Raw genomic sequence first — 23,179 nt, 5'->3', positions numbered from 1 at the left:
CGGGCTGACTAAACTATAGCGTCTTATTAACAAGTGTGGCCAATGATATGTAAATGCCCTAACAAACTTTATCCCTCCCCATTCAGTACCCGGTAGCGGTTGTCGTTCAGATTGCATCTAACAACACGCGAGGGGCTGTGCCAGCTCCAGCCCGCTCCATTCAGGGCTGAGTGGAAGCGGCTGTCAATGAGCATTTTATGCAGGAGCGGTTTTAACTCACTTTCAATAGCGGCAGCTTGTGCTTTATATGAGAATAATGCTAATTAATTTCACGTTTTTCTGCCTCCAAACCAGCCTGTGCACAAGGTGTGCCCTTTTCCCCAGTTAGCACTGCCTCCTTGTTTTTAGGGCAACGGGAGAGGCTGACGCTGAGTTTTACAGTACAATATCTTCAACTGGAAAAATGCTCTTTTTTATAAGAACTTCAGACCCAGCTCATTTGTTCTAGTTTGCTGGTGATCTGAAAGTATATACAGTTTTCCATTAGTCTCAGGATGCAGGAGACTGTGTAGATGCTGTTAGTGCCTCGATAACTGGGCGTGCGAAACAGGTTCCTGCAAGGCTTGACAAGGCTCCTATCTTCTCTGGGTGTAGTTTTCAAGATATGCAACTTGTCCTTTCGCACTGAGCTTTCAGCCCTCGTCATGCATCAATACAGGTTTGTCCCATCATCGCTTCTCACGCGTGAGCTGTAGGAAGCACACACCAAACTTCACGACAGCAGCTTCAGTCTGGGCACTCGAGACGTGCTGCGTCACAGTGGGATGCTGGGCGATCCCTGCAGTGTCTTTTCTGCTGCACTGCCAAGATGTTATTCGCTGAAAACAATTCATAGAGCTTCTATGTAAATTTATATAAGCACTTTATACAATTATCATGGTCTTAATCCCGTGGCATGGAACAAGTTTCAGCGCTTGACTGTGATTAACTGCGCTGCCGATGGTCCCAGCGAGGCCGTGGGCAGGCTGTGCCAGCACGGGGAAAGCTCACACAAGTCACGTTGTTCTATAGCAGATAACTGCTACGTGTGAAGTGACTTGCCCTTGGCATCACACGTGGGCAGCAGCAGTGCTGAGCACAAACAGGCTGCAACTATTTCTGTCTTGTGTCCGATTTTTTAAGCACACTTTGTAAAATCAGCCTCAAGTAGTGGGGTTGCTAGGCTCCAGCGTTTGTCTAAATTGATACAAAGCTTTCAGAAGATATCTAGAATCCCATTCAGAATAAAGGCTTGATGCTTTTGAGTGTGTAAATTTGGCTGTGACTCCCTTCCTATTAGAACTTACAGGGACTGGACAACTGGAGAAATAAAGTCTTGAAAGTAGCAGGAGGTGATTGGAAGGAGTTTAAGAATTGAGCAACAGTGATGGTGAGAAAAATATATCTCACTAAAATAGTGAGGAGGGGAAAAAGTAACAACTATTAAAAGTCATAACCTCCTCTGAGGCTTTAAGTCAGAGCCTCACACCTAGTATGCAGAAAATTGGTTGAATTAATGTTTGAAAGGGAAGCAATAAAACATCAGAACCCGAGTGGTGCTGGTCGAACTAGCATGGTTTCCTGGGTGGCACTGCTGTGTCACACCTCTGCTTACCTGTTACGATAGAAATGCACTTGGAAATGAACACAAGCCAACAGGCTACGTATCTTACTGTGGAATTTCCATAGACTTTGTCAAAAGCTTGTGATCATTTTTATTTCCTCCTGGAAGCAGTCAAGTTTTTAGAAATACAGGAATAAACCAAAATTGGAGGAGAACAGAATGACCCACGGTGGGGCCAGCTCCTCTGCCTGGTGCCAAGAGGGTTTGTTATTTAGGGCAAAAAAGAAGCATAATGGAATATCTTCTTTCTGCACATACAAATAGTAAACAAGCTGGCACATACAACCAGTAAATAAGTTGGCAGCTCTTATTCTCTTTCCTTTAGAATTCAGTACCAGACGGTTTGGTCAGGCTGGGAGGGAGCTAGCTGGAACAGAAGGCTGACTGTTTTTGCACAGTGCAGTGGAGTTAATTTTCAGTAATCTAACATAGCTCCGAAGAATTGAAGCAGTGTGCAGAGATGACTTGTTTTGTCTTTCTGTGGGTCTGTATCTAGCTGCATGCAGCCTGCAGGTTTTATGTGCAAGAGCTTTGGAGCAGGCTGTGCTCCTGCCTGTATTTATGTATGTCCTGGTACCTGGGGATTCTACTTCAGAATTGTATCTATTTTTTTTGTACTGATTTCCCTGTTCTCTTCTCCCCCCAAAAGGACACCCTGTATGCATACCCCTGTGGCTCTGACCACACTCCCAGCCCCATGGCCAGCCGGGTACCCTTGGAAGCAGCCCCCCTCCTGGAGAAAACAGATGCCCGACTGACAGCTGTGGCAGTGAACGTGGAAGATGGCCACACCATCGCTTTCCTGGGAGACAGCAGAGGGAGACTGCACAAGGTACGATCTGGATACAACAGGAAGCAAAGAGGATAAAAACCCAATCAGGGATGCTCAGGCAGAGGGGGCAGGGAAGGCAGCTTCACTTGTCCACCAATTCCTTGCCTACTAAAAGTCATTACAATCAGCTGGTCTTTTCTCACGCTGTCTGCGCTGACCATAGGGAATGTGAATGCCCCAAACCAGTTGTCATGCTGCCTTCAATTATGTCTGCACTGAGCCAGCATCAGGGCTGGTGCATCTGATGTGGCTGCTGCAAGTATTGCTGGGCGCATGCTTCGTGCTGCTGAAATCATGGTGCTGAGATTTTGGTGGGAGGTTGAAATTCTTGCACACAATCCTGGTTCCTACTGATGTTACTCCTATTCTGATACTTTGCCTGCATACCACTGTGACTCTCTTGCAGGTGTACTTAGGAGCAATGGGAGATGCACATATATACGCTTCTTTACCTATCCAATTAAACAGCGTGGTGAGTGGAGACCTGCTGTTTGACCAGCTGCAGGAGAACCTCTTCGTCATGACCCAGTCAATGGTAAGAGCAATTAAATCCCTTCCATGGAAGCCTTGAAAGAATTTGAGGTCTAGACAAACTGCCAAAGAGAGTGATGGAGGGGGCAGAGGAATGGTGTGTATAGCTAGATGTGTGCTGGGTAGCAGCTGCCTGCCGGTTCAGCTTACTAGGCCAGGGCCTGACCTTCTGCAAAAGCTGTAGGAAGTGTGGAGGAAGTCCTGTTACCTTAAACCACGGCCCGTTTGCACATGTGTTTCCATAAATTGGTCAGGCTGACTTGTATCGGTTGTATCAGCAGTGATGGTGTGCTGAGTCTCGCAGATGAGCTCAAGCTGTGTAAGGAACCATACAAGGCACCTTTCCATCTTCTGTAGTTCTCTTTGTGCCTGGTGGCAGCAGGAGAAGAGGCATTGTGATTCCTCAGGCTGCTGGTACACACTGGTATCTGCTGAGCAGAAAATCCTGCTATGGATACTGTATTTGAGAGGATTTGTACAACACTCAGATCAGCTTCTTGAGCAAGAAAGAAAAGGATCCTCCTAGCAAAAGGAAAGCAACCCTTGAGTTACTCTGTCTGAAGGAAAGAACAAATTAAAAAATGAGAGCGTGCTGGAAAACCACTGCTTCCCTTTACCCACCCCCGCCATGTGCATTTTCAGATACTCAAATTTTGCAACACTTCAAAGGAGGAGTTGAAATCTGTGGGTGGAAGAAGATTAGGGAAATCTGAAGTATATCCTTAAAAGTAATTATTCTGTCAGTTACAAAAAAATGCAAATTACATGATATACTTAGCAAAAGCAATAGGTTAAGGATTAAGAGAGATTTTAAAGTAACTGAGAGCATGCTAGCTGAAGTGTAGTATCTGATTAAAGAGAAAGCAAGAGGCTGAAATCAGCAAGAATAGTAGTTAAATCAGAAGCGTGCTGCAAGTCTAGCTTACCCCAGGCAGCACAAGGTTTTGTTCCACATCAGTCAGGCATCTTGTCCACTTCCAGTCAGAGTGATAGATCTGCCAGGTAGAGCTGGGCAATAGGGCAGGTGCTATCAGAGGCCTTTATAGAGATGACTACATAAAGTCATCTGTTGCAAGAATTGTCATGGGTAATGCTACAGCAATGCACTGTGTGTTTCATTGTCTCTGTAGAGAATGATGTTCACGTGTATTTTGTCAATGTGTAAAATAGGAATCCAGATGGGCTCTGGAAATGTCTTCCTTTTTTCTTTAGTTTTATGCAGTGTTGAAAATTAGCATGAGTTTCAGTGAGTATGTCAACAGTGGGACTTGCTAACTAGGCAGAAGAAGCCGTAGACCTGGGGCTTGCTTTTTCTGTGCTGTGTTTTCATAGATTTCTTTCTCTGACAGGTGGTAAAGGTTCCCATACTGGAGTGTTCCCTCTACTTGGACTGTGAATCCTGTCTGGCACTGAAAGATCCTTACTGTGGCTGGTGTGTCCTTCAGGGACGGTAAGATAGCTCCCTGGTCACCTGCGAGGTTTTTGGAGGAATAGTGTTTAGGAATTATCTCCACTTACTCTCTTCCTTATGTCTGTGTCTCAATCTGCATCTGCATGCTTTTGTTTTACTTTTATCCCTTTCATGGGATATGTTTGGCCCACAAATTCACCTTCTGCCTCCCTAAAACACCACTACAAGTCACAGTTGCACATAGGTGTCTGTCAGTTGCTTTTTGGGCTTTGGTCACAGCTCACGATGCTCCCGTCTAGTGGATTTCAGCCTGGTTTTAGTCTGACTGCAGCTCATACTGCCTTATTTCACTTAGCTCTTCTGGTGTCACGTTTGTGTTTGGTACTTTTTTTACTTCTTGCTCCCCTACTGATACTGCTTAACGAGACGTAGTTTATTCCAGCACGTCTGTCTGCTTGCTGGCTCTGTCTCCCTGCAGAACGCCTCAGGAACTGGTTTATGGCCCTTGAAGCCCAACAAGTGCCTACCCATCTGTACGTGCTGGCAGCAGTTCCACCTTCATTATGGGAGGTGGTGGGAGGCTGCAAGTTCCGTGGCTTGTGTAGCAGCTTTCCTGAGACCCTAGCAAGGCTTCAGAGAGCCAGCATCAGCTTGGCAGTTGAACATGTGTCCTGCTAGGGCTGTGCAGATCTCTCACAGGGCTTCTTGCTATTTCTCTGCAGGTGCAGCCGTCGCTCTGAGTGCTTGCGGTCCAGGCTGAGTGAGCAGTGGCTCTGGAGCTTTAACTCTACACAGCAGTGTCTCTCTGTCCAGTCACTAACTCCAGCCAATATCAGCAGAGAGGAAAAGAGAAATGTGAGCAATGATGGTTCTCTGTGACATATGAGTGTTTAGAAAGTCCTCTGCAAACTCTGAGAGGCCAGAAGTCTTCCTGTTGCTTCCAGTAGGGTACTGAGTCCCTGTGCCTCGCACATCTGCCTTGCACAAGGAACTGAAGTTGGCTGTCCCAGAAAATGCATATTTTTTTTCCTATAAATCTAACTGTTCTTATCTGCTAATAGAAAGTTACTAGGTATTCTGGAGTATTTGATGGCTGCTTGGGTGAGGTCCTTCCTTGGCTTGATATCTATAAGGCACCCCTGTCTGTGCATTCAGAGTGTTTCTGATGCTTTCTGTCAGGAAGATCTAAAAGGAGCTACACAAAGTTATGGCTTCGGTCTGGCATCAGCTGGCAGAAAAGCTGAGGTACTGCAGTGTTTTGAAGGCTGTCATTGTGTCAGGAGGTGGCAAGAATCTGTCTTCTGCTAGAGACTTGAGCAAAGGAGGGAAATTGCTAATTGCTTGGTGGATGCCAAGTTGAGTTTGGGAATGGCAAGAGATGAACAGAGCAGAAAGCCCTGGAAGGTATTGTAGGAAAATGGGTGTGTATATAGATAACTGCTTTATAGGGCTTTTGCTTTGAAAAAGTAGAGCCAGAAAATTTGATGAAATGGAAGAATGTGTTTAGAGGGCAAGATATTTACTGGATGTTATTGAATTGGCAGATATTCCTGGCTATCTCGGACTTACCTTCTCTACATGAGGAAGAATTCTACTCGTGTTACTTTGAAGATTATGAAAGCCCAGCAGTTCTGACAGAGTCAGGAATCATGTGTCCTTCGCCAGATCCCAGCCAAGCACCAACCTTGCCAGCAGGAGCAGGTCAGTGAAATGCTTTAAACGGAGCGTGTTAGCTCAGATAACACTGTCAAGAGAAAGTACGTTTTGGGTCCGTCAGAGTGCCAGGATTAACAGCCATGAATGTACATGGTCTGTCAGCAGGTGTTCATTTCATTCTGTCATAATATCTGTTTGCTTGCTACTTGTGTGTCACACACATCCTGTGCTATTCTGGGCTGTTGCCAGATTCCGATGCCAAATTCTGGTAGTTGGAAAGGAGATCCTTCTTGAAGGGTTGTATGCAGATCTGAATATGATCTAAAATGCACTCTACAGTGGTGGCTGGCTTGGCAGTTTCTATCATAAATCTGGAGAGAGGACTCTTAAATGCTGCCTTTTTCTTTCTTTCTTTCTTTTTTTTTTAACCAAATAAAATGCAAACCTTTTGAAATCCACAAATTAGTGGGAGAAGGAAGTACCTGTAAGGGAAGGCAAGAAGAAACCCACAGCCCTTAAAAAGATTAGAAATGAATCTGCAACGCAGCAAAACCTCAGAAAATACACAGCTTTCTATTACTGTGAACAATAACTGGCTAAATATTGCTAATTGGCCACTCTGAAGCACCTGGAAAGTTCTCAATTTATAGCCTGTGCATTGGATTTTGCCCAGCCTGTCAGTGTCAGCTTTGATGAGCTGATCTCTTCAGAGAAATTGTTCATCTAAATTAAAAGGCAGGTGCCGCCTGGGAATCATTCCACATAATGCACCTAAATAGCTAAACAGATTTACTATACGAGCATGCAGCTGGCTAATAGGTCTGAAACAATTTCCATGGACGTAATGTGACAGCAGACCCCAGCTAGCTGAGTTGTTCAAACTGAAGCGCCTTGATTTCTCAATATTTGCCTGTTGGCTTTCACACTGCCTGGCATGAACCACCCAGGTCTCCCCTCAGGGTGGCCAGGCACAAAGGGGAAGGCTTCGTGCACTATCACTGTGGGCAGAGTGAGCAGGATTGGCTTCCCCATTTAGATCTGCAAATGTTGACTTGAATTTAAACTGGAAATGTCAGCATAGATAAAGCCACAATCTAATTTTCACAATTAAGTGCTTTACCTATGTAATTTTCATGTTGCTTCTCTGAAGCTAAGCAAATTGCTTCTGTTTTCTAGCCTGAACTTAGTAACTTTTCTAGCCTAAACTTATTCCTGGATGTTTGTGTCCATTTGATCTTATCTGTTGTTCTGCTTCTGGAGCTCTTTTCTCAGTCAATGAACTATGGTCAGGCCTTTTTAGCACAGAGTTTTGCTGTGTTATCTGTGCCAACCTTCTCTTCATATTCTTTCATTACACAGGCGCTCTCTTTCTCTCTCTCTCTCTCACTGTCTTTCTAGCCCTCCTTTGGAGCAATTTTGTGCCCTACTAAGATGAATCAGATTCTGGTAACCAGAATCATACACTGTTTTCTAAATGAGGTCTCATTAGGGCCTCATGCACTGGTACTTTCCCACTCCTGTTCAAAATGCTTTTCCCACCTCTGTAAAACATTTGCTTTTTTTTCAGCTTTGATTTAAAGGTTGCATAGCTGCTCATCTGTCACTTTAAGCTGATGAGCCGTGTACTGGTAGCAGAAAGTCTTGCTCTTAACTTGCAAGCACTCAACTTTGTCTTCTCAACTGTTGAACAGCGTCATTGGCAGTCATGGGAAGCAATGGGCTTTTTGGATAAAGGAATATTTAAAAATATGGTGTCATAGCCCTGAAATCCTGGGAGGTGTTTGCCCTTCCACCACAGCCAGATGCAGTCACCTTTATAGCAGCGGGGGGAGTTGGCAGTACTGAAGTGACTCCTGCCTTCAGCTGTGTCTGATACCCACCTTTTCTCCTAATCCTGGGGTTTCACACACACCTCATCACCTGTTTTACTAGTAAAACGTCTCACTCGTCACCCTGTCAGGTACCAAGTTTATGCCTGACTGATCCTCCACCAGACAGAGTAGCTATTTTGCTGTATTCCAAACTTTTGCAAGTGAATCCTGCTTGCAAAAGGAGGTCTGAACTCTGTGAGAGGAACGATGGGCAAGCTTCTTATTACCTGCTTTTATAGCAAATTGTCTTGGAGAAATTGCAGTGCTCAGAGTTCAGCAGAGCATGCAATATGCTCCTATTACTTAGAGTCCTAGCGCTTAATTCTAGGGTTGAGGGCATCTGACTGGAACGAGATTAACTGGCTTCTTTAGTAGTCTTATGCAAAGCATCTTTGGGCTCATGCTATCAGCTGTAGTTAGTTATGACCATCTCTGCAGTTATGTGGTCTATAAGAAAGCAATGATAATCTCTTTCCCAAAGAGAGTCTGGCTGTCCTGAAGCTTGTACTTAACGTGAGACCTGGGTTCAAAGCAAATAAGCCTTCAGTCATTGCAAGTGAGATTACAAGTCTTGTAAACTCCTCCACTGACTCACTTCTCAGTCTGGACATAAAACAAAGATCTCAAGGTGATAGCAGTACGTGAAGCGTGTGCTGGTTCTAAGAGTTGGGGTTTAGAGTCATAGAATGGTGAGGAAAGGAAGAGAAAGTTGGCTTATTTAGGGCTAGAAAAATTCTTTGTGTCTGAAGAATTTACAAAAGATTTTAATTACTGAATAAATTTCACAAGAACGTGTGTTGAAGCCCTTTACTTCTGGAAAAAAGAGTCAAAAAATATGTAATAAATTTTGTCGGTATTTAATCATGGAATCATGTGTTTTCCCTTGAATGACAAAGGATGTCAGTCAGCTTTGAGCCTGGAATGTCACTTCTTCCTCTAATATGTGATATGTGGAGGTGATGGTGGAGTGCAAATGAAGCACTGATGATGGATGGCAAACGAAGAGGAAGGGATCTTCAGAGCCATCTTCCTTCCCCTGGGTTGGCAAGAGCTGTCATAAACTACTCCTGAGCAACTTGTCCAGCCAGTTTGTAGTGTCCATAGGGTAATCTGGTGATTGAGATGCTGGCAGCATGGAAGGGAAGCTGTCTCCAGGTGTCTTCCCTAAAGCATGCTCTGTCTTTTAACAGTATGGCAGTCTTACGGTGGCTCCATTTCTAAGAAATTTTTATTTTTGCTTTCAGATCATGTCACCATAAAGCTTGTAGTGCGTTTCCATGACATCTTCATTGCTTCTGTGGACTTCTCTTTCTATGACTGTGCTGCAGTGGCCCTGCTATGGAAATCAGCACCGTGAGCACCTGATTTTTCTTGTCTGTAGTTGTAGGGAGGGTGGCTGTCCTGTCCTGGCTCATCTTAGCAGTTGCTTTTCTACCACTCTTCCAGGTGCCAGAAATGCGTGAGCAGTCCTTGGGGATGTAACTGGTGCATCCAGCAGCACCTCTGCACCCACAAGGCAGCGTGTGAGGAAGGAATCATCATCTACAATGAAAGGGTGCGTCCCCTCCTCAGTCCATCAGGGGTGAAGCAGCCTCTTGTGAGACATTGCTATGGGGTGTAATATGGAGTGGTTTTCTTCCTGGGGTTTTATTCTGCATTTCTCTTCTTTCTTTCCTCTCACCCTGCCATGTTGTTTTTCTCTAGGCCCAGCTGCCAACTTCAAGCGTGTTTCCTTCTTCAGCAGCTCCCCTCACCAAATCCTCTACCGTAGCCCCTATGGTGGCCACAAAACCCATCACTGTGCGTGTGGTACTGAGCACTGCGTCCCACACAGAGCCCAACCACGTCACTCCCTCTGCGACCTCAGATTCAATGACTGAGCCTACAGAAACCTTCCTCTACACGTCCTCAACTCTTTCAACCGAAGCAGCGTCTCTCCAGGCTGTCACAGAAGCCCCGCTGCCACCACCAGCAGACAAACCTGCTGTCACTCTGCCAGACACAACTTCTCCTGCTGCATCTGTCCTCACCAGTCCGTCCAAAAACGGGGATCACGCAGCCCTGCCCACTGCAGAGCCAGCCACTGCCCAGGAGCCATGGGGCACCGACCCACCTACCACTGCAGTAGCTACTCCTCTGCTCACAACCGCACCAGCAGTGACACCTTCCCCTCACGTCACCAGTTTCAGGTGGCCTCCCAATTCTTTTCCTACCACCGAAGCCCAGACATCTGCCATCCCATCTCCCCAGCCTCGCAGCGAGGTGCCAGGGGAGCCTGCTGCCTCTGATGACTCTCCTGGTTTCCTGGGAACCGAAATTCCTGCTTCGGAGCTCCCGCCGTCAGCTCCCCCAGACTGGCTGCTGGGGGAAGACACGGAGCTCCAGGACACGGAGGACTGGATGGATTTGCTGCAGGCTGAGAACGAGACATCTCCCTTCTCTGCTTCCACTCTTCTGTCGGGTGATGGCGATTCTTCAGAGAGGGATGTCCCTGACTTACCCAGGATCCTCCACCCTGACCTCGACTATCAGTATGATGCCCCTGGGTTTTGGGAGGAGGTAAGTTGCTGGACTTTAGAATCTGCAGTTTAAGGCTGTAATGCTTTGAAATTTTGCTACAGATTGCTGATCTAATATTTCAGCACATAAGGGAGGTAGTGGTCTCAGAGAAAGTAGTGGCTGACACCTGTAAATGCAGGGTGAGAAGTGGCAGCCTGAGGAAGTAAAACGCATGGGAGATTCTCAGGTCTTGTAGAAGAGCTGCTGGCCTGAAGGTGGCAGCTGCTGTGATGTCCAGCACATTCACAGCTTTCTGCTGTTCACCACTTTGGGCTGGTGCATTGCCTTCCTGTAACTCATAGTAAAGAGGCACTGATGTTTCTTTGTCCAGGCAGGGCTTTATTTCTCTGTTTGCCTATCGTTTCTCTGATTTCCTCTATCAGAGGTATGAAAGCCTCTCTCTCTAAAGATGTGTTTGTTTTCAGAATGAAGAGTTTAGCTGGGGTCCTGGTGCGTGTCCCTGTGTGCAGGGAATCCAGGGATCTTCGCTGTTTCCAGTCAACGTGGCAAGGAAGATAACCCTGCTAGGAAAGAACTTCCACCTCTACCAGGTAGTTAGCTGCTATTTCACCTTAGCATTGAGGAGCGACTGACTTGTGGGAATAAGAAATTAGGTAGTCGGATTTACTGGTGGGTAGGAGGGCATGCAGAGAAAGGAAGCTACACGTGTGCACCAACCTGCTGCAGAAATCTGCACGTATTTGGATTGTTGCACCTGTGCTACACTGTAGATGGTAGTTCTTGGAGTAACTTCCTGCTGAATCTCTGCTGGTTGTTTGTGTCTCCATATGCTAAAGATAAGTTATCTGTTCCCTTTCCTTTCTGGCCTGGTAATGTTGATGTGGTGGCTATTCCTGTCGTACCTGAAGCCTCCACAGTGGGGAAAACCGGGCCCTTGGAAGCTTCGTTCCTGGGTGTGTCTCTGATAAAAATTCTTTGCCTCTTAAGACAGAAGGCTGATTTAGTAACCTTTTACAAACAACCGCCTCAGAACATGCAGCCCACAGACTAATTGTTACTTTATATGCTAAACCTGATATACTTCACTGCTCAGAGCAGCAGAGCTAGTTACAGATGCATGTCCTTTTTCTGACAGAACATGCCCAAGCAATTCAACGGAAGGTTTACAGGAGAGAGAAGAAAAATACACTTAGTGTTTTTGAGGTGCACTGTGTACTCAACTCTTCGTTTCTGAGCTAGTGTTTCAGAGTTGAACAAGCATAACCTCACAGTCCCACTGTTTTTTCTTTAATTCTTCCTCCTGTGGAGACTTGTCCCTACACTGACATACATATGCTGCTCCTGTCTATGTGTTTTGTATTGGTTTGATTCTTTTTGTACATGGAGACAGTAAGAGTGTAGAGAGCCTTCAAATATAGCATAGAATTTGGCATAACAAAGGGAATGACAGGAGCACACTGCCTGCACAGTAAGAGGCTTGGTAAAAGGAGCTGAATTGGAGTGCCAGCAGCCTGCTGTCGTGTAGCAGGAAGCTCCACGTGATTAGGAAATGGTGCTGTATAAATCTTCTCCTCTGTAGGACCAGCAGTGGGACTATGAGTGTGTCCTGAATTTGGAGGGGAGGACAATGGTGATGGATGCTTATGTGGAAAGGGAAGAAACCAACCAGTCCCTGTGTTATATCACCTGCCAGCTGAACCAGGTGAGTGCTTGCGACGTGTGATGCCATTTCACAGGTTTCACTGGTACTGGTTTTGCTCAGCTTGTTTATCCGACAGGCTAGGATGCAAGCTCTTTGGGGAAAAGACCGTATTTTGCTAAAACATTTATACAGTATTTATCATTATAGTGCTCTATGGTGGTGCTGCCTGGCAGTACTAGTGCTTCAGCTTGCAGAAAGATTGTGCAGCCTGAGCCCCGAGATCTGTTGCTGCATTCAATGTGGCACGGAATAGTGCTGGCTCAGAATCACCACTCGTTGCAACCTGCCAGGACACTGCAGCCTTTGCTATAGCTTGAGCCTCTGCTGTCTGCAGTTTCTGGGTCATGGCTTTCGCAGTGGTGGTTCTTTTGTGAAAAGAAAAATGCTATTAATACCATTTTTTCTCTTGGTGGTGAAGGATAGCCTGTGGATTGTAAGAATAACAGGTGCAATCAATCAAAACAGCAATTTACATTTCTGGATTGTGTGTAGATTTTCCATATGGCAAGATTTGCAAGCAGAGGTGGTATTTTTAGTTCGCAAACTCGTATAGTCAAGGGAGAAGGAACAACATAGGCTTTTGCACACACAAGCCGTGCGGACCAATTATAATGCTACATCTTCAGCTCAGCTGAAATTGCAGAAATGCCAGCTTGAGCAGTTTTTTGAGCAGGTGGCTTGTAATTAGAAATCAGACATTTCAGAATGCATTTAGAAAGTTAGACAAGTATTGGCACAAGCACGCACTTGTTTTCAGTGTTCTTCCTGGTGAACCAATGTCAGCTGCTCTTTCTAGAGCAAAACGGTGCCTGAGTGAGCCAGCGAGGACAGGTCTGTGCTGCCACTGCCTGAGCAGTGCTGCCTCAACTGTGTTCACAGGACGCTCCATACAGGCTGTGCCTGCTAATGATCTGTGCAGGATGGGTGTTGATTTTGTTCTTTGTTTTTCCAACCTCTTCAGCTGGCTTGTTTGTGCCTCCATTAAGTCCTTTGCCTTCATGGTCCTTGTCTTTGCAGTACAGCTACACAGCACCTCAACTCGAATTCAATGCTGTGGTGTTTGTGCAGAGGAGACGACACCTCCGAGTGGACAGTGCTGCAGATCTCCACGGTAGGAATGCAACACTGCTTCAGCAGAGACAGCAAGTGGGATGGAAGGGAATCAAGGAATCCTCAGCTTGGGCTTTTTGCATCTGTAGTAGTCCTATCACGGGGACTGAGGCAAATGTACAGCCTCGGTTCTATCAGTTCTCACAGAGAAGGGAGGTGGAGGGGTTTCTTTGTAAGACACCAAGTGCTGGAATATTCTGTGCCTTAGGGGCTGCTTTCAGATGCCTCTGAATGTTTCTCTTTTGCAGTGACTTTTTACAACTGCTCTGTGGGACACACCGATTGTAGCCGCTGCCAAACAGCTGACTCGAAGTACAACTGTGTGTGGTGTGGAGGCAGCAACCCCAGCTGCATCTTCAGGGGCTCCTGCAAAGAAGAGATAGAAGACCTGTGTCCAGCACCACTCATTCACTCTGTGAGTAACCCGCTCACCAGTGCACTACACCTGGGGCAAGGAGGGCTGCATTCTCTGGTTGAAACCAGAGGTCTGTGAACTCCGAGTGAACAGTGCACCTCAGCAGGACATTGGCCATCAGAAGAGCAAGATAATCCTATTCTGCTCTGATCTCTCGGTGGTGTGAGGATGCTAGATTTGTGCTGGGCTTTCATTGTACTCATAAAGACCATTGGGGAAAGCTGCATTTGTATGTCATGTGAGCTGAAACTGGCATGCCAGAAGGAGCTGAATCATTCAGAAGCTGGAAAGGGTCCACAAGTTGGATCCCCCAGCTGCTCTGAGCCAGAGCCTGAACCAGGTTGGCCCAACTGAGCCTGGGGTAAAGGAGGGCAAATCCTAATGATAATGGCACAGCAGGGATGTGAAAGGCATGACAGGTTACTGAGATTAATGATTTTTGTCTGTTTATTTTAAATGTCTCTTGCTAACTGCCACATGACAAGTGTCTGTAGCCATGTGTCCCTTTTGCTGTCAGCTTGTCCTCCCTCCAGTGGCACACAACGTCCATGTGCTGCATCTTGTCGTAGTTCACCTTGGATGCTGCTGAGGGACAGAGCTTTGAAGTTTGTGCAGCATGTGATTCATTGTCGTACTGATGCTGAGAGGGTAATGGTGCTTGCTGCTTCAACACCAGTAACATTTATCAGCTTGTGCATTCCCACTCTTCAGTAGAGATGCCCTACGGAGTGGTCAGCATGGTGATGAGAAGGCAAAGCAGGGCAGTCCTTGCCTGTAGAAGTCTAGAGTGGACTCATACCCTCTGGGGAACTGCTGGCAATGGTGAGGTATAGGACAGAAAGCTCTGATTGTGGCGTTCTTTATGGCCTTTCTTCTGAGGATGCAGCCTGGTTCTAGTCCCAGCCACCAAAGGGAATCATCAGCAATGGCCAGACCAGGCAGAATTTGCAGTGGGGCAGTTGTGAAGGGCCTGGTGCTGTAGATCAGTCACCAGGCTGAGGAGGTCTGAGATACTGTGACACTTACACGTGCGCGGGTGTCTTTGCAGGTATACCCCCTGTCTGGACCAGTGGAAGGTGGCACTAGAATCACCATCACTGGCTCAAACCTCGGGCAGAAACATCAAGACATTGCAGAAACTGTCACTGTTGCAGGAATTCCTTGTGCCGTAGATGCTCAAGAGTATGAGATCTCTAGCAGGTAGAGTATCTGTGAACCTTCTCCCAGAGACAGGCGCTGGCTTTTCCCTTGGCTGCTGACACCAGGCTGAGATTTCGTTGCCTTTGCTGTAGCAGGTATCGAGCCTTGCCCATTCCCCAGGGAGTGCCCCCGAGTAAGGTCGCTGTCTGATTAGTTATTCCTCAGGCAGTGACCTTGGGGAGATAAGTTTGTGTACAAGGCAATGACCAAACAGTGCTGCAGTGTACTGAACACAGCTAGCTGGCTCAGGGAGTCACGGGCTCAGCTGCAGTTTTGTGGGTGTCTCTGTCACAGCTTCCTTTCAGTAACGCACAGGACATGGCTTGTTCTAAGTGTCACTGCCAGGAAAATATCCTGGCCTTGTTAACGCAGGATGAGGATGGGGATGCGTGGTTGGAGGTACAGCACAATTCCTTGCCTCTACTAGAGCAGGCACACCCCAAGGTGTTTTCCTTCACTTTCTAGCCAGACCTCCACCTCCCTGAACAAAGGGAAAGGACCTTCTTAGCCAGGGACTGACAGGGGAGTCCTGCTGAGCCCTGTGCCACGCTTTGTTGGCTAGCAGGGCATGGCAGCTCGTGGTGCCTGTAAAAGTAGTGACTATGGGAAGGATGAGAAGGGGCAAGAGAGGTCCTGCTGAATCCAGCTAATGTCAGTGATAAAGAGAATTGGATAGTTGTGTGTCTGGTCAGGGAAGGACCATACAACAAGCAAGTGTAGTCAGGTGTTTAGAGGTGTGACTGGAACATCTAGGAAGCAAAGAAAGAAATATTTGTACAGTTGGCCTATGGCAGGACAGGTAGGTGGGAGCCTTGGACAAGGGAGGCAGAGGAGCCAAGCAACCAGCAGGAGATGAGGAGAGAAGAGCAGAGCAATTGTGAGTAACCTCTCATCAGAGCTATCACAAACCCATTTTTCCATTCCATGGTAGCAGTAGCTGTAGCACCCTTCCCCTGGGAGCAAGGTAAGATCCTGCTGGGAAGTGGCCTGCTGTGTTGAGCAGTGTTGTCCTGTCTGTGCTGCTTGTTTGTCTGGATCCATCTGCTTTCTGTTTTCATCCTAGAATTAGAGCGTAATCTTTCTTGGGTGGCACTGTCTTTGTTCTGTATGTCACCTGGCATCCCAAGGTCCTAGCTTGGGACTGGCTCCCTGCCAGTCCCTTCAGATTTCTGGGCCCTTTTGGTTGGGGGCATGTAACTTTGAACTTGGAACCCACTCCTGAGCAAGGCCCAGACAAAATTAATCTCTTACTGCATAGGGAATCTGGCAAAGCCTGCTGCAGAGCAAAGTTTTTGTGATAGTAAATCAGTGCTCAAACAGGGCAGCAAGGAATCCTATGTTAGAAGAATAACCTGATTTTTTTTTGCATTGTCAGCATCTCCCATACCAAATTACGGCTGGAAAAGGGACAGGGAAGAATGGGTGGTGCACACAGGGAGGGCTGGCAGATCCCAGAGGCTGCTGGCTGAAGACCAGCTAAACCTACATCTTTTTCTGCATCAGACACAGTGCTAATGTGTGGCTGGAGGTCACTCCAGATGTGTCTGATTTGATCAGCTCTGGACTGTAGCAGAGTTCTTGGCCTCTTTCTGCATCTGATGTAGTGGGCTTCCTCCAGTCTGTCCCTGAAAAAGTGATCTTGGATAGGATGGACCCTTTTGGAACTGCCCCGTTTTTTTTTTCTGCTGCACCTAAACTGGCTTTTAAAGGAGTTTTTCCACGTTCAGTGGTGTATTCTGAGCATGTGATAAGGCTGAAAGAGAAGGGAGCTGTGGTTGCTAGGTGGTTTTAGAACATGATGCAGAGGATACAGCTCGTTTTCTCTTCCGTGCTGTGACGCTGTTCTTGGATTGTCCTGCAGTATCGTCTGTGTCACTGGCGGGAGCTGGACAGAGAGATTTGGGCACGTGGTGGTGGAAGTGCCTGGAGGAGGACGTGGAGTCTCTGGGCATATTTTCACCTATCAGGTAATGTGGCTATTGCATCTTTTATACCTCTCCCTATTCTTCCAGTATTTCTGCTGAAGAGCTGCCAATTGCATGAACTTATGGCTCTCTATCAGAAACTTGGTGCTGGTGTTTTTATCCAATTTATCTGGTCTTTTAGTTCTGTTTTCTTTGTTTGTTTTTCTTCCCTGTTGTTAAGATTATAAGAACAGGTGTATTGGATTGTATGAAGGTTTCCATAGTCTAGTGGGGTTTTTTTGTTTGTTTTTTTTTTGATGGTGGCAATGTAAATGTTTAAAGAGGAAAAATACTAGGTACTTCTCTGATTTGGAGATTTTCATTGGTGACTTAGCATCCTGTTAAGACTTGTAACCTTCCTTTTATTAATTTGCAAATTGCTGCTTGAAAAGTTCTTACTTCTGACCTTCAGCAGCTGGTGGCAGTAAGTCCAGTGTATGTAGAAGCTTCCTATTATTTTTAAACACCTTTCTGATAAATTATCGATATCTTAAAACGCAGCAACTATGAAATATTTAAGTAATTTTAAGTTAGTTACTCACATTTCAACCTTGCTGTACAACTTACAGTTGTATTTGCCAAGTTGCATGTCTCACATTTCCCCTGGGAAGAGGAAAGATGTCTGAAAAGTCTTAAGCTATTACATTTTGCTGTATAAAGCCATTTTGTATATTGGATTGTGCTTGTTATTGCCCTTTGTTTTGGTTTTCTTATCACCGTTTGAGGCAGGGTGATTAGAACTGCATACTTACATTCAAGATGTGAGTGCAACAGGAATTTGTACTATCATATATATATTTAATTCTCAATTCCTTTCCCAGGAATTCACACGGCTTGATGTATTTTTATTGGGATCTGTGCTTATAGAGTTGTTATAGGCACTAAAGCACTCCTGAATGGGTTATTTCAAAGCTCACAACTGGGCTGGCTTCGTTGTTGTAGTCTGTCTGCTCCATCTCATTTTATGTATCTTGCTTTTCATTTATCATTTGTCAGTAGCGACTTACTTGCGCCACTCTGTTGCCTGGTTCCTCTATTTTTTTCTGCACCACCTGGGACTAAGTCATCGTTAGTGTGAATAATTTATCAAATTTCATTTCTCCTTTCCAGGTGACCTAACAGCATGCTTAGCAGCTCAGGCCTTAAGACAAATTCTTAAGGCTCCCTGCTGGTAATCTCTTCATCTACTAGACAAACAGACAATTTATTTGCTGCCTTGTATTTCCTAACTTGAGTTATTAATCCAGTTACTGATCTGAACAATCCCTTTGAACTGTTAATCCTAGGGTTTGTGTGTGAGGCGCACAGCTCTGCTGTCTGCAGCATCTGTCTGGCTCTTGCATTGTGGAAGGACAAGTCTCTGATTCGCATTTCTTGCTAGTGTGGTTGATCCCTCCTCTCCTGGTGCCATTCCATAGCAAGGCAGCAGCTGGAGCCTAGCTGAGGACTGCATGTGATTGGGAATCTATAGCTTGTGTTTTCAGAGCACTGGAGATCACTGCTACTTTCCTTCCTTGCCCTATTTTGCGAGGGTCTTGTCACTCATCTCTTTTTCTTTTTTTGTTCTAGAACCCGGAGCTGAAATCCATTGTTCCAACTCAGGGCCCTAAAGCAGGAGGAACATGCCTTACCCTTCTGGGCTCAAAGCTGCTGACTGGACATCCTAGTGAGATCAGTGTCCTGCTTGGAGACCTCCCTTGCCGCATGTAAGATCAGAGCCTGCCCATGTGCTGGCTGTGCACTGGCCCGAGTCTACCCCAGAGCCCTGCAGGGTTTTCAGCATTAAATTTAGGAAAATATGGGAACAGTTTTCACAGGCTGTCAGCAAAGAGCAAGGCATAGTACTATAGAACCTTTCTCTGCAGTGGCTATATTAATCCTTTGTTCTCTTTTTTGTCTCTCCAAGCCTCTCTGAGATGACAGAGGATCAGCTGGCGTGTCAGACAAGTCCCAGCAACGTGTCTGCAGAGCTACCAGTCACTATCAAGTATGGGGACCAGGAGCGGAGGCTGGAAGGATTCCTCTTCAGATATACTCTGGATCCCAACATCACTTTTGCAGAGCCACCTAAAAGCTTTCTCAGGTACAAAGACTGAGGACTTGCGCCTTCCCTGAGGCTGTGTGCCATGGCAGGCAGGTGCTACAGCACCAGTGGCATCTGTTTGTTGTGCTGCACTCTGGAAAAAGCCAGGCTTGTAGGAATGGGCATGAACAGAAGGGTGGGAGCATGGGACAGAGCTAATGAATAATAGGTGCATGAGATTGCCTGCTTTTTTCTTCTAGTGGAGGGAGAGTGCTCAGAGTTCACGGATACAACTTGGATGTTGTACAGAAACCGAAGATTCGTGTTACAGTCTCTCCATCTGAACGCCGGCGCCGAGGAGTGGGGCGATGGCGCAGAATAATCCCCGACACCGAGTGCCCTGAGGGTGCTCTGTGCAGCATCCAGCAGGTAGCGTGGTGAAGTGCTCAGTGGAGCTGAGGGTTCTTGAGGGCTGGTGCGTTGTGCTGCAAAGGTGGACTTTCTGTCCCTAGGGCTTCTGGACCCCTTGCTGTTATCTGCTCAGTTCCCACCAACTAACAGTCTTGGCCAAACGGAAGCGATCTCTGCCAGACTGAAAGGTTAAGCATTTTCACAAACATTTGCATGAGTTGGGTTTGCCTCTGCTCAAAGATGTGCAGGGCTTGTGATAGGAGACAAGCAGCAGGGCAGCAGTGTGGAGATAAAGAAATCTGCAGCTGAGCCAGAGCTTGTCTGGCTCAGCATGTCCGTGCTCCAGACTTTCTTTTTGCATAATTCAGATCTGTCTTTAGAGCTCCTGGGCTCTTTCACTCTGAGATATAAAACCAGGCAGAGTTCAGTGAAATGACCAATTCCACCAACGTTTTTCTGTTCTCCAGATGTCAGTGTCCTGAGATGAGTCACTGCTTAGGTCTTGATCTGACCATCAAGACTGCAGAGCTTGCAGCAGAATTTGCAGAGTTAGGGGGTATTTGGTAGCCAAAGTACAACAAGGGTTTGCATTCGTAGTGCAAACACTGGAGAGCTTTCTGTTCATAAACTTGGAGGCCTTGTCTTTGTTTTTTAATCTCCCAGTGTGCTGAGAAGTAATCATCTGACATTTCATCTGGTATTCTGAGAGAGATGGTGAGGATGATCCTCTTCATATTCTTATGCATATATGAAAACTGCTCTATGTAGGATTTTCTTCTATGTTAAGTCCCTTCCAGGTTTCTGTCCTACAGATATGGAGCTGAATATGCTCCCAAAGGACATGTGCTACTAAAGGCTGTTTTTCCCAATGTTCTTAGGAAGGCATTTGTGGCTGTGAATTCCTCTGGGGGAGAGAAAAATGGCTAATGTTCTCATCACATGTATAAAACATATGTAATCCTACAAGGGACACTTCTTTCACAGAAACATTCAGGTTAGGAAGTCTGCAGTGCCTTGAAGGTCTTTGGTCCCCTTCTGTCAGAGCAAGGAGGAGATCTAAAGCTGATGCTGCTCCAGATTTTGCTGCTGTGGGAGCGTTGGAGCTGATTTCCACTGCTGAAACCTAGGTGCTTGCAGCAAAGTCAGTGCTCTGAAGACTTTATTTAGAGGAACATGGGGAATTCCTCAGATCTTAGTTTTTTCTCTCTACAATTAGCAGAGCTTTTCTGGCATTGCTCCAGGTAAGAGGAACACAGACTCACCCCAAATTATGCAGGGTTTGAACGCATTGCAGAGCTGCAAGAGAAGTCTTTAGTGTTTCACTGCTAATGCTTTTTTTATTTTTCCCCCCTTTGGCATTTAGTTTGAAGAACCGTGTCTTGTTAACTCCTCCTACCTGATCCTGTGCAAGACTCCAGCCATTAACCTGCTATTACGGAGTGTCCACATCAAACTGGAATTTATTCTGGATAATTTGAGCTTCGATTTCAACTCATTGCATCCCATGCCCTTCTCTTACGAAGTCAACCCCATCCTCAAGCCACTGAATGCTGAAGACCCTGCCAAACCATATCGTCACAAGCCAGGAAGCGTCATCTCTGTGGAGGTAACACAAGAACTATCTAGAAATAACATATGCTGTACAAAGTTGTTGCTAACCTGAGGCTGTTTTAAATTGGCAACATGCAGCTTCTGAGATTTTTAAAGCATTTGACAGGCTTGCAGCTTGTCACCGCACATCTGCTTTGGCCTCTGAGAAATGGCACATTAAAGGAGGAAAAAGGAGTGCATCAAAAAAGCCTCTTGAGACCATAAATCATTTAGGGTTTCATAGGGCTCATGGAAACTTCCATAGTTATTTTATTTTTGTCCTAATGTGAATTAACACTATTTGTGTATGAGGTATTAGTACCAAAAAAGCACCAATACATTCTATTCTCAGCTGCCATTTTTTCATGACATCTTAAGATTCTTCTATAAGTAACTTAAGAGTAAAGAAAAAAATAGGAAGAGTAAAACAAAACAACAAAAAAAAGCAAGTGGAAATAGGAAAATCATTGTTTAAAGAGGACACAAAAGGGCAGAGTGGCAAATGTTTTTTGTTTTTGTTTTATATATATGAGGAAAAGGCACTTTGATATTTCTCTTGTATAGAACGGTACTTTCTAATCCAGTAGCAATTAAGAAATGCAGTTTCTGCAGCTGGAGACGTGCGCTTTCTCCACTTGATCTTTTCGATCACAGAGTGAAGATTGTTTGGCTTACAAAATCAACTTGTGCAGCCAATTCAGATGGGAGCCCAGTCAGGGAAGAAAAAAAGCTCCTCTCATCCTATGGTGCTCCATCTTCCCTGGAGCCATGGACAATGCAGAGAATGCTTCTTAGCCCAATTTGATGCCTTGTTCCACCTCTGTTCCAGGGGGAAAATCTAGATCTGGCCATTTCCAAGGATGAAGTTATGGCCATGATTGGGGAAGGAATCTGCGTGGTGAAGACACTAACGAGGAATCATCTCTACTGTGAGCCTCCTTCTGAGCAGCCAGCTCCGCGGCACCGCACAAAGCGGGAGGGCACCGACTTGCTCCCAGAGTTCACGGTAGGGAGTCAGCAAGAAATCATGTCGTTAGTGGGTGCACAAGCAAGAAGGTAGTGATGGAAGGAGTGAGTGGGACAGGAAGTAAGAGAGAGGCAGAAATGGTGGCAAGGAGCTGCTTTTATTCTCAACTCTACCCTTAACTGCCAAACAGTGCCTGGAACAAACAGCACAGCTGGATTCAGGAGCTGTGCCATGGGATGTAGCCTTACTAGAGAGCTGTGTGCCACCTCTGCTTGCTCTGCAGAAGCTGTGTGTCTTTGCTTTTTGTTGCTGCACTGAGCTTACATCACAGCACCTGCTTTCGCTCCAGGTACAAATGGGAAACCTGAACTTCCTCCTGGGCCGAGTGCAGTATGACACAGAAAGCCAGCTCACCTTCCCACTGGAGGCACAGATTGGTTTGGGTGTTGGTGCGTCCTTTGTGGCACTCGTCGTTCTGGTCATTGTCTTCATATACAGGTGAGAGGCTGTGGCATTGTATGGAAGCTTTAACTTCTCAAAGTTATTCAGTTGATGTGATCAAGCCTGTATATTCTAGGCCTAAGCAAAGTCCTAGTTTACTTTTATTTTGTGGCAAATTCTGAGCCCTTTATGTTGTTGGATGTGTGAGGCATAGGGGTGGTGTGCCTGCGTTGTGATTCATTCAGAGCACTCACCTAATGGGTGCTCCAAGGGACAGATGTAGTTACAGGACCCAGTTTGGTGTCCTGTAAAGGTGGTGTTCAGTAGAAATCACCTCAACAGCATTGCCCTGGAGTCCTTGGCAGCAACGCAACAGCTGGCTAAAACCACTGGGAACAATTCTGTTTCTTACTACAGGAGGAAGAGCAAACAGGCTCTGAGGGATTACAAGAAAGTTCAAATCCAGCTGGAAAATCTAGAAACAAGTGTTCGGGACAGATGCAAAAAGGAATTCACAGGTTAGTCACAGAGCTCCTAAATTCCTGCAGCTTCAGGAAAGTTTGAAGAACCACACAGAGCCCTACCATTCTTTTCATTCCTGCATACTTGTTTGGGTAGCTCAGGACAGGCAATAGCTTTATCCTGTGCTAGTGCATTGAAACATACAGCCAAATCTGTGTATTTCATTCTTCTCTTTAATTCAGAGCACAGTGATCTATACAGACCCCTCTGATTCTCCAGTCCATCCTCCAGACTCAGATGAAGAGCTAAAGGTCAAGACAGCGCACTTGGAGAGACCTTAAGTACAGCTAGCCCAGTCTGTGTGTAGAGCAAGTTGAGTTACACCCCGTATCTTGAGTCTGCAAACCTTGAACTTCAGCTGCCTACAGCTGTGAGCCCTTGTGTGGGGCATTTAGGGCTCTAAAATTTGT

General features: G+C 46.0%; 1 protein-coding gene across 5 annotated transcripts in view; it reads left to right on the top strand.

The window, feature by feature from the left end:
* The window catches only part of PLXNB1 (plexin B1), a 74,576-nt gene that overhangs the window by 39,783 nt on the left and 11,614 nt on the right, over window positions 1–23,179 (top strand). For all 5 annotated transcript variants that reach the window (XM_068694282.1, XM_068694278.1, XM_068694280.1 and 2 more), the window contains 21 exons: window positions 2,253–2,435; window positions 2,842–2,970; window positions 4,316–4,416; window positions 5,100–5,232; window positions 5,922–6,078; window positions 9,149–9,257; window positions 9,351–9,459; window positions 9,609–10,463; window positions 10,889–11,014; window positions 12,004–12,126; window positions 13,144–13,237; window positions 13,485–13,651; window positions 14,700–14,851; window positions 16,713–16,818; window positions 18,385–18,521; window positions 18,722–18,898; window positions 19,099–19,267; window positions 20,613–20,855; window positions 21,669–21,845; window positions 22,156–22,304; window positions 22,665–22,765. In XM_068694282.1, coding sequence (XP_068550383.1) covers window positions 2,253–2,435; window positions 2,842–2,970; window positions 4,316–4,416; window positions 5,100–5,232; window positions 5,922–6,078; window positions 9,149–9,257; window positions 9,351–9,459; window positions 9,609–10,463; window positions 10,889–11,014; window positions 12,004–12,126; window positions 13,144–13,237; window positions 13,485–13,651; window positions 14,700–14,851; window positions 16,713–16,818; window positions 18,385–18,521; window positions 18,722–18,898; window positions 19,099–19,267; window positions 20,613–20,855; window positions 21,669–21,845; window positions 22,156–22,304; window positions 22,665–22,765 — 3,697 coding nt within the window. The remainder of the gene's footprint in view (window positions 1–2,252; window positions 2,436–2,841; window positions 2,971–4,315; window positions 4,417–5,099; window positions 5,233–5,921; window positions 6,079–9,148; window positions 9,258–9,350; window positions 9,460–9,608; window positions 10,464–10,888; window positions 11,015–12,003; window positions 12,127–13,143; window positions 13,238–13,484; window positions 13,652–14,699; window positions 14,852–16,712; window positions 16,819–18,384; window positions 18,522–18,721; window positions 18,899–19,098; window positions 19,268–20,612; window positions 20,856–21,668; window positions 21,846–22,155; window positions 22,305–22,664; window positions 22,766–23,179) is intronic.

Source organism: Anas acuta, chromosome 11 (assembly GCF_963932015.1).
Source record: "Anas acuta chromosome 11, bAnaAcu1.1, whole genome shotgun sequence".
In the NCBI taxonomy this organism is placed as follows: domain Eukaryota; kingdom Metazoa; phylum Chordata; class Aves; order Anseriformes; family Anatidae; genus Anas; species Anas acuta.
This window is presented reverse-complemented; position numbering and strand designations above follow the sequence as displayed.